General features: G+C 40.0%; 1 protein-coding gene across 1 annotated transcript; it reads left to right on the top strand.

The window, feature by feature from the left end:
• The first annotated feature begins 5941 nt into the window (after window positions 1–5941).
• On the top strand, window positions 5942–8201 carry LOC122746276 (heat shock cognate 71 kDa protein-like). Its single transcript, XM_043991754.1, has one exon. It carries the CDS (start codon window positions 6006–6008, stop codon window positions 7944–7946), a length of 1941 nt encoding a protein of 646 aa, XP_043847689.1. The 5' UTR covers window positions 5942–6005; the 3' UTR covers window positions 7947–8201.
• The last annotated feature ends 2697 nt before the right edge of the window (window positions 8202–10898 follow it).

Here is a 10898-nt window from a genome sequence, read left to right as displayed (position 1 = left end):
TCACTGGCTACCACAGAGACAAATGGGTAAGTTTCTGGAAGAAATTTGCTCATGGATGTTTGCTTGTAGCTGAACTCTTCATCATCTTCTGTTAGACTGAAGCTCTTGTGTATCAGTGATCTTACCAATGTAGGCACTGCTATTAATATGAAAAGTCATCCTTGTCTTCTCATCCTGTGAACCTTTAGCCATGTTCTCTCATAAATCTTCCATATAAGGGCTATCCAATATGGTGAGAGGACTTCCTTTATATCTTGACCTTACATGGATAACCAAGGAGTTGCTCTTTAGTTATCCTACCCTCCCATTATTTGACTAGGCAATATGTCTTGGATGATGCCCTCACTCTATGTCTCCTGAATAATGCTTCCCTGGTGATATTCTGCATCCCATTCATGCCCAACATATGTTTCTCTATTGCCCTTTTGATGACCTGAAACTTTAATTCTTGTAGACTTTAGTGTTCCATGACTCAAAGCCATTCAGCATCACCAGAATAATATTGTTTTCAGAAAGATGAGCCTTTGTTTCAGGGAGAAGCCTGGGGTCATTAAAAGCATTGAGCAATTTCCCAGAACTTCCTATCAATTTTTCATACCATCTAGCAGTGTTGACATGTCTGGTATAAAAATTTCAAAGAATCTTATTGATGCTTTCTACAAGAATAATAGGATGCTTAAGCCTAGGAACCACAAAGAGGAAATCTTCAATGTATTAATAAAGACAAGATTCCAAAGCAACATAAGACTGACCAAAAATCATTCACTTACCACTTCTGCTCCAAATAATGACAACACTTCAGCTTTCTGCAAATGAACATTCTATATTCTCTACCCAATGGAATTTATTCTTACTCTCCAATCTCCTAAATGTCTTGCAAAGAATTCAGGAAAATAAGTAGAAATTGTAAGTAAAAAGCAGATCTTAGTAAACTATTTTTCACTGTCTCAACACAGAACTATAGAAATCTTTTAAAAGGCCCATCTTATAGTAAAATGTAAAATTATAAAGCTGATATTATCATGAAATACTAAAATCATCTACAGGAGTCATTCATAATTATACATCACTCCTTTAAAATATCTTGTTTTGAAACAAATTTCTACTTTTCAAAATTAAAAAAGTAAGTAGTCAATAAAACTGTACCAACTGGTAAATTATTTTTAATTGGAATCAAATGAACTAATTTAGACAGAACCTTAAATTGGTTTTAAGTGATCATCAAAAGAATTAGAGAAAACATCAATTCAGTTATCTTATATGGTCAATAAGGAACTGGAATTGAAATAAGGAATGAAAGATGCCAAAAACTTTTAAAATACACAGAAGCTCCATAGTGTCTAAATAATAAATATTTTTCTCAAGAAAAAAAAAAACTGATATGGAAAACACAATATTGTCACAAAATGATTTTATTTTAAACATGGAAAATGACTTGTTACTAATATGGGAGGCATTCCTGAATCAAGCATCTGTTTAAAGCAAAGGCACCAAGTTAGAGAAATGATCAAAATGAGTATAAAACTTGAATCAAAAATTAAAATAAGAAAAAGGATACAACATGAAATCTGACAACTCAACCTGAGATATACAACCAAGTCATTGATAAAGAAAAAATGAGTAATTGCTGAAAGACATAGGCTTAGATGAAAAAAATCATATAAATTTAACTGATGTGAACCAAAAGATATAACAAGGAAAGCAATAGAATCTAAAAAGTAAAATAACTTGGTTAGTCATCACTGTGTAAATTAATACTCTCAAAATGGATGATTAGGAGTAAAATTTCAATGCCTTAGAACTTGAAGGAAAAGTAAAACCAAGTAGATGAAGTAGATTCTCTCTTATAGATATTTTATACATATGCACATGAATAAATACATTTGTATGTATAAATATATATGTATATATACATATATATGTGTTTTCTTACAGGACACTTGTGTGATATGTATAGCAGAAAAATCAATGGATCTGGTCCTGAGCCTAGCAGAGATTGTTATCCAGTTTTCAGTCATGTCTGACTCTTTGTGACCTTATTTTGGGAATTTTTTTTTCTGCTGGGCAGTGAGGGTTAAGTGATTTGCCCAGGGCCACACAACTAGTAATTGTCACGTGTCTGAGGTCAGATTTGAACTCAGGTCCTCCTAAATCCAGGGTCGGTGCTTTATCCACTGTGCCACCTAGCTGCCCCCTATATTACTCATTCTAAGCCACTATTTGTAGGTAGTCCCAGAACATTTTTCCATCCTTTCACCAGGACACCAATACAGTTATCTAATTACCACCTTCGCCTTCCCCCTCTCCATTTCTGCTTCTTATTTTCAGAATAATATTCAGCTCAATACTATAATTGCTAATACAAAGGATAGGATGATCTACTGCCCTATGGCTCCATTCCCAATCTCTCTGCCTCTCCAGACTGAAATTCCCTTCCTTGGTCAATATTTTCCTATATGTGTTATGTCCTCTAATAAAACATCAACTTCTTGCTAAAATGGTTGGATTCACTTTTATATTTGTATCTCTGGCACTTAGCATAATGCCTAGAAATTTGGAGGTGCTTAATAAATACTTTCTGACTGATTTATTCATTGATAATAGAGGACCATCTTAGAATCAAGAAGGTCTCATTTCAAAGTGTGACTGCTACTACTACCTGTGGATCAATGGAGACAATTAACCTTCCACTGCTCCAGGAAATTAAAAAATACTCTAAGTTATTGGTGAGTTGCCATTTTACATTAGTAGAGGGTGGCTTCAACACCAGGGGTTCCTTACATTGATGAAATTACAAGACCTCCTCATTCCCAAAATATTAAGTCATAGTCATGTAGCACATTAAGAGGTTTAGAAAGAACCTTCCTTATAATAAGAGTGTAAACATCTTAGGGGCATTTTGAAGACTAAGTGACTGCATTGTGTGGTGGATAGAGTTGGGTACTTAGAGTTATGAGGACCTGACTTCAAAGCCCGCCTATAGTACTTGCTAGCTTTGTGAGCTTGTACTTGTTTCAATTTCTATGAGACTCAGGTATCACTTCTGCCCTTCCCCCTCCCCCAGTGAATTCCCTTCACCCCTCATTTTAACCCTAAAAATGTCATCACCTAGCTAAGTGACACAGTGGACAAAGCATCACCCCTGGACCCAGGGGGATCCCAGCCAAAACCCGGCTTCAGACACAAGACAGTCTCCCACTCTACGACCCCAGGTATGTCCCCCAGCTCCAATTTTTTATGGTTCTCTAGGGTCTTGTATTTGAAAGTCAAATTTGCCATTCAGTTCAGTTCTTTTCATCGCAAATATCTGAAAATCTTCCTTTTCATTAAAGTCCCATTTTTTCCACTAAAAGATTATGCAGAGTTTTGCTGGGCAGGTGATCCTTGGTTGTAATCCCATTTCCTTTGCCCTCTGGAATATCATATTCCCATGCCCTCTGGTCCTTTAATGTAGAAGCTGTTAGATCCTGTGCTATCCTGACTGGGGCACCACAGTACTTTAATTCTTTCTTTTTGGCAGCTTGCAATATTTTCTCCTTGACCTGAGAGCTCTGGAACTTGGCTATAATATTCCTAGAAGTTTTCCTTTTGGGTTCTCTTTCCGGAGGTGATCGGTGAACTCTTTCAATTTCTATTTTAGCTTCTTCTTCTAGAATTCCAGGGCAATTTTTCCTGAGAATATCTTGGAAGATGGTGTCTAAGCTCATTCCTTGATCATGGTTTTCATGTAGACCAATAATTTTCAAATTATCTCTCCTGGACCTATTTTCCAGGTCAGCAGTTTTTCTCAGAAGATATTTCACATTGCATTCATTTTTTTATTCTTTTGGATTTGCTTTATTGTGTCTTGGTTTCTCATAAAGTAACTGGCTTCCATTTGTTCAATCCTCATTCTTAGGCAATTATTTTCATCAGAGAGCTTTTCCATTTGGCTTTTCAAGCTGTTGACTTTTTTCTCATGTCTTTCCTGCATCACCCTCATTTCTCTTTCCATTTTTTCCTCTACCTCTCTAACTTTATCTTCAAAGTCCTTTTTGCACACTTCTATGGCCTGAGACCAATCCATAATTTTTCTTGGAAGCTTTAGATATAGGGACCCTGATGTTGACATCTTCCTCTGAGGATATACCTTAGTCTTCCTTGTTACTGAAGAAACTTTCTATGGTCCTCACCTTTCTCTGAATGCTCATCTTTGCTTTCTTTTACTTGACTTTTAGCTCCTTAAAGTGGGGCACTGTTTCCAGGCTACAGTATCCCAAGATTAAGACAGGTGGTATGATAGGAGGATCAGGTTCTTCACTCACCTGGCCTGTTCCCTGGTCCTAGATGACCCCAGACCAACTTGCTAATCAACCAGTTTTGTGTGTTGTGGTTGTTAGCTCTGACGAGCCTGTGCCCCTCCCCCACCTGGGCCACTGCTACTCAAGCCTGCCTCCTGGTTCCCAGAAGGGGTGAAAAACCCAAGTTCAGTGGAAAAAATGGGACTTTAATGAAAAAAGAAGACTTTCAGATATTTGTGATGAAAAGACCTGAATTGAATGGCAAATTTGACTTTCAAATACAAGATCCTAGAGAACTATAAAAAATTGGAGTTGGGGGACATACCTGGGGTCGTACAGTGGGTGACTGTCTTGTGTCTGAGGCTGGGTTTTGGCTCTGATCCCCCTGGGTCCAGGGGTGGTGCTTTGTTCACTGTGTTACCTAGCTGCCCCATAATGACATCCTTAGGGTTAAATTGAGGAGTAAGGGGAATGCACTGGGGGAGGGGGAAGGACAGAGGTGAAATCCTACATGAAAGAAACAGGAAAAGGCTTATGGAGTGGGGGAAGAGATGGGAGAGGAGCAGGGCAGTAAATGGATTTTACACTCAATGGAAAAGGCTCAAAGGCCTTAAACTCATTAGAGCTTGCCTCAAGGAGGGACTAACAGACACACCCAATTGGGTGGAGTAATCTATTTAATCTGGGCAGTAAATGAGCCTAACAGTCATCAGAATTGGCTCAAAGACCTCAATCTCATTAGAATTGGCTCAAGGAAGGAATAATGTTCACACTCAATTGGGTGGAGTAATCTCTCTAACCCTGCAGGAAGATAGGAGGGGAAGGAGATAAAGAGAGAGAGACAGGGGTAGCTAGGTGGCACAGTGGATAGAGCACTGGCCCTGGAATCAGGAGTAGCTGAGTTCAAATCCGGCCTTAGACACTTAACACTTAGTAGCTGTGTGACCCTGGGCAAGTCACTTAACCCCAATTGCCTCACTAAAAAAGAAAAAGAAAAATGGGGGGGGGAGAAGGAAGGGCAGAGTGAGGGAGGGGACAGACAGAAGGAAATCATTTTGAAGAGTGATAGAATGAAAGAAGATGGATAATAGAATAAATATCATGGGGAAGGGAATGGGATGGAAGGGAAACAGTTAACAATAGTAATCATGAAAAACAGAAAAGGGGGGAAATTGTATGAAAAAGATTTATAGCAACTCTTTGTGGAAGCTAAGAATTGAGAATCAAGGGAATGTCCATCAATTGAGGAATGATGGGAAAAGCTGTGCTATATGATTGTGGTGGAATGGTCATGTGCTATAGGAAATGACAAACAGGATGATCCCTGAAAAACCTGGAAAGACTAATGAACATTGATGTATAGTGAAGTGAGCAGAGTTGGGAGGACATTGTGCATAGTGACAGCAGTATTGTTCAATGAGCAAATGTGAATGACTTAACTACTCTCAGCAATGCAATGATTCAAGACAATCCCAAGGAACTAATGTTGAAGCTTACTATTCACCCCCATAGAAAGAACTAATAAAAAGAACACTTATGGATTGTACATATATAACCTGGTTGCAATCTTGTGGAGGGTGGAGGAAAGGGAGGCAGGGAGGGAGAAAAATTTGGAACTCAAAATCTTATGAAAATGATTGTTGAAAACTACCCTTCCGGTCTACTCAGCGCAGCAGCAGCCCTTCTCCACAGCGGTCAGCTACGACCCCCGACTCCCCAGCAACCATGTCGAAGGGACCCGCAGTTGGCATTGATCTCGGCACCACTTACTCCTGTGTGGGAGTTTTCCAACATGGGAAAGTGGAGATCATTGCTAATGACCAAGGAAACAGGACCACCCCAAGCTACGTGGCCTTCACCGACACAGAACATTTAATCGGTGATGCGGCAAAGAATCAAGTTGCTATGAACCCCACCAACACAGTTTTTGATGCCAAACGTCTGATTGGTAGAAGATTTGATGATGCTGTTGTACAGTCGGACATGAAGCATTGGCCTTTCACGGTGGTGAATGATGCAGGCAGGCCTAAGGTCCAAGTGGAGTACAAAGGGGAGACCAAAAGTTTCTATCCTGAAGAAGTATCTTCTATGGTCTTGACTAAGATGAAAGAAATTGCAGAAGCTTACCTTGGGAAGACTGTCACAAATGCTGTGGTCACAGTGCCAGCCTATTTCAATGATTCCCAACGTCAGGCCACCAAAGATGCTGGAACCATCGCTGGTCTAAATGTGCTCAGAATCATCAATGAGCCAACTGCTGCTGCTATTGCTTATGGCTTGGACAAAAAGGTTGGTGCCGAGAGAAATGTGTTGATCTTTGACCTTGGAGGTGGTACTTTTGATGTCTCCATTCTTACCATTGAAGACGGCATCTTTGAGGTCAAGTCCACAGCTGGGGACACCCACTTGGGTGGGGAGGACTTCGACAACCGCATGGTCAACCATTTCATTGCCGAGTTCAAGCGCAAGCACAAGAAGGACATCAGTGAGAACAAGAGGGCTGTGCGACGTCTGCGCACCGCTTGTGAACGTGCAAAGCGCACCCTCTCTTCCAGTACCCAGGCCAGTATTGAGATTGATTCCCTCTATGAAGGTATCGACTTCTATACCTCAATCACCCGAGCCCGTTTCGAAGAGCTGAACGCCGATCTCTTCCGAGGCACACTGGACCCTGTGGAAAAGGCCCTAAGAGATGCCAAACTAGATAAGTCACAGATCCATGACATCGTCCTGGTGGGTGGTTCCACTCGAATCCCCAAAATCCAGAAGCTTCTGCAAGACTTCTTCAATGGCAAGGAGCTGAACAAGAGTATCAACCCTGATGAGGCTGTTGCCTATGGTGCAGCTGTCCAGGCTGCCATTTTGTCTGGAGATAAATCTGAGAATGTGCAGGACTTGCTGCTGTTGGATGTCACCCCTCTTTCCCTTGGAATTGAGACGGCTGGTGGAGTTATGACAGTTCTGATCAAACGTAATACTACCATCCCCACCAAGCAGACACAGACCTTTACTACCTATTCTGACAACCAGCCTGGTGTGCTTATTCAGGTGTATGAAGGTGAGAGAGCAATGACCAAGGATAACAACCTGCTTGGCAAGTTTGAGCTCACAGGAATCCCCCCAGCACCCAGGGGTGTCCCTCAGATTGAAGTAACATTTGACATTGACGCAAATGGCATCCTCAATGTTTCTGCTGTGGATAAGAGCACAGGCAAGGAGAACAAGATCACCATCACCAATGACAAAGGTCGTCTGAGCAAAGAAGACATTGAACGAATGGTCCAGGAGGCCGAGAAGTACAAGGCTGAGGATGAGAAGCAGAGAGATAAGGTTTCTTCCAAGAATTCTCTTGAATCTTATGCTTTCAACATGAAGGCTACTGTAGAAGATGAGAAACTGCAAGGCAAGATTGGCGATGAAGACAAACAGAAGATCCTTGACAAATGTAATGAAATAATCAACTGGCTGGATAAGAACCAGACTGCTGAGAAGGAAGAATTTGAGCATCAGCAGAAAGAATTGGAGAAAGTCTGCAACCCCATTATTACCAAGCTGTACCAGAGTGCAGGTGGCATGCCAGGAGGCATGCCTGGTGGATTTCCAGGGGGTGGAGCAGCCCCATCTGGAGGTGCCTCTTCTGGACCCACCATTGAAGAGGTTGACTAACTCACCAGAAGAGCATTCCACACAGCTTTCCAAAAATTGAAGGACTCAAATTTGTAGCCAAGGCAGTGGCAGTTTAAAAGTTAACATTTAAGCTACTGCAAAAATCTGGGCATTCTGAATACTTGAATGTGTGCAGAGGGAGAGAAGTGAACAACATTGCACTTTATCAGTACTGTAAACAAGTGGAAATGCAATTCTTGTGCTGGAGAATAAAATCTATTTAAAATTGGCACCATAAAAAAAAAAAAAAAGAAAGAAAACTACCCTTCCATGTAACTGGAAAAAATAAAATAAATGTTTGTTGCTAAAAAACATTTCTTTAAAAGTAGGATGAGGGGCAGCTAGGTGGCGCAGTGGATAGAGCACCAGCCTTCAATTCAGGAGGACCTGAGTTCAAATCTGGCCTCAGACACTTAACACTTACTAGCTGTGTGACCCTGGGCAAGTCACTTAACCCCAATTGCCTCACCAAAAAAAGTAAATAAATAAAAAAATAAAAAATAAATAAAAGTAGGATGAGTCAGTCTTCCCAGAACTCTTCCAACAGTGATTTATCTCATCTTTCATTATCTTTCCCATTTTGCTGGGTATGGGGTGAAACCTCAGAGATGCTTTGACCTATATTTCTCTTGCTATTAATGATTTGAAGCAGCCTTCCAAATGCCTATCCATAACTTTCATTATTTTTTCTTTTTTATACTCTCCTTTGATGATTTATCCTTGGGAGGATAACTCTTTTGTGACTAAAAAGAAAAAAAATGTAGAGGGCCAGAGAGAGATCTTATGCATCTTTATGGGCAATTTAGATGAAGAAATGGACAAAAATCAGGCAGGATGAGAAATTATGATTAAGAGAGACCTACACTGATGGAATATCCAAACCACTGAGGGGGCAAAATAGCATAAATGAAGAGGAGGTAAACTGGATCATTTGTGTTGTGGAGGTTTTACAACTTTTATTTTGAGACCAAAAATACAAAGAGATTCCTCAAAGGGATACAACTCTATCTATCTATCTATCTATCTATCTATCTATCTATCTATCTATCTATCTATCTATCTATCTATCTATCTAATCTATATCTATATCTGCATCTAAATATCTATCTCTATCTCTATCCCTATCCCTATATCCATATCCATATCTATATCTATCTATCTCTATCTTTATATTTATCTATCTCATCTATCTAAATCATCTATATCTATATCTGCATCTACATATCTATCTCCATCTCTCTCTCTCTATCTCTCTATCTCTATCTCTGTCTCTATCCCCATCCCTATATCCATATCAATACCCATATCCATATCTATCTCTCTATCTATCTCTCTATCTAACTATCTCTCTCTCTATCTATCTATTACCCTCCTGGGACAGCTAGGCGGTACATTGGATAAGGAGCTGGGCCTGGAGTTGAGGACCTGAGTTCATATCTCACCTCAGATACTTACTAGCCATGTGACCCTCAGGAAGTCACTTAACTCTAATTGCCTTAAACATCCTTGGCCATCTCCAGTTGTCCTGATATATTTCTTGTCACAGGAGCCAGATGGCTCTGGAGGAAAAATTGAGGTTGGTGACCTTGCACAATCCCTTGCTTAAATCCAAGTCATGGCAAATCATAACATCACCCTTCAAGAATGAAGGACAATGGGGTAAGCTATATGGCACAGTGGATAAAGCACTGGCCCTGTATTCAGGAGGACCAGAGTTCAAATCCAACCTCAGACACTTGACACTTACTGTCTGTGTGACCCTGGGCAAGTCACTTAAACCTCATTACCCCACAAAAAAAAGAAAGAAAGAACAAAAGAGAGAAAGAAAGAGAATAAAAGAATGAAGGATAAACAAAAGCAAGCCTCTCTCTCCTTTTCTACTTGTTCTATCCATAATTGAGATAAGTTTGTGGAAAATAACTTGGAGGTGCTCAGGACCTCTAGGTAGAAGAATGTAACCCGTTTCTTCACTCTGCCATCCTGTATCATGTCATTCATTCGTTGTATATGTATATATCATTCGTTTCTTGTTATGTTGGAATAATTCTCCCTTTATCCATTTTCTAAAGTACGCATCTAGACTGGTCTCCCAAAAGTGTTGAAAGAAAAGCCACTCTCTAAAGATTTTCAACACTTAGTGCATCCTTTAAACAGCTGCTGAGAAGCAGCAGTTGAGGTAAGGACCAAACATAGACATTGATATTTAAAAAGGCACTGCAGGTATTCTTGGTCTCATTAAATGGTACTTGGGATTTGGATAGAAAAAAATTAAACAAGAAAATAAAATATTGTTGTGGTCGATTAGCTGGCAGTAGTTACCTGGAGACAGAAGATTTCCCTCCCTTCGTGCAGCAGGTGTGCACATGACTTATCCAAGCACAGGCCAATTTAGCAATGGTTACATTTGATTAAATTGATTAAATACACATTTTTTTCCTCTATAAAGACCAATTTTACATCCATAGTGGTCAGCTACCTGTTTCCAAAAGGTTCTGGTTTTTCCTTTGTGCTGTGTGTTTGATGGGTAGTCATGGTTTCAAATTAGGGACAAAAAGCCATCACCTGAAAACCTGTGCCACATTCAGTTATGATAAGAAATGCATTGTATGAATTAATTGTGAACATTCCACGGCCTCTTTCATTGGCAAAGAGTTTTAAACTCTTTTTAAAAACTGTATCTTTTAAAAACCCACCACAAAGCATGCTACCCCCCTCCTTAGGCTATAACCTAAGGTGGGAGAAAGTTCCTTTAAAAATCTGTGCATGTTTCATTATATTTCACTGAGTTTCTAGGCTTCGAATGGTATAAATGTGCAAAGCCTAGGAACTACTTAAGGGCCTGAATTTTCTGTTTGATAGTATTAAGTGATGCCTACCTCTGTGCATGAAAGATTGCAAAAAACAGGAATGTTTCCTAGTGTAGCTCAAGGATGCTCTCACCCTGCCCCCTAA

The sequence above is a fragment of the Dromiciops gliroides genome, chromosome 3 (genome assembly GCF_019393635.1).
Source record: "Dromiciops gliroides isolate mDroGli1 chromosome 3, mDroGli1.pri, whole genome shotgun sequence".
Classification (NCBI taxonomy): Eukaryota; Metazoa; Chordata; class Mammalia; order Microbiotheria; family Microbiotheriidae; genus Dromiciops; species Dromiciops gliroides.
Note: the sequence above shows the minus strand (reverse complement) of the source record. Positions and strands in the feature narration are given on the sequence as shown.

What these genes read in the sequence shown, in the direction of transcription:
- LOC122746276 (XM_043991754.1), top strand. Translation starts at nt 6,006, where the DNA reads ATGTCGAAGGGACCCGCAGTTGGCATTGATCTCGGCACCACTTACTCC.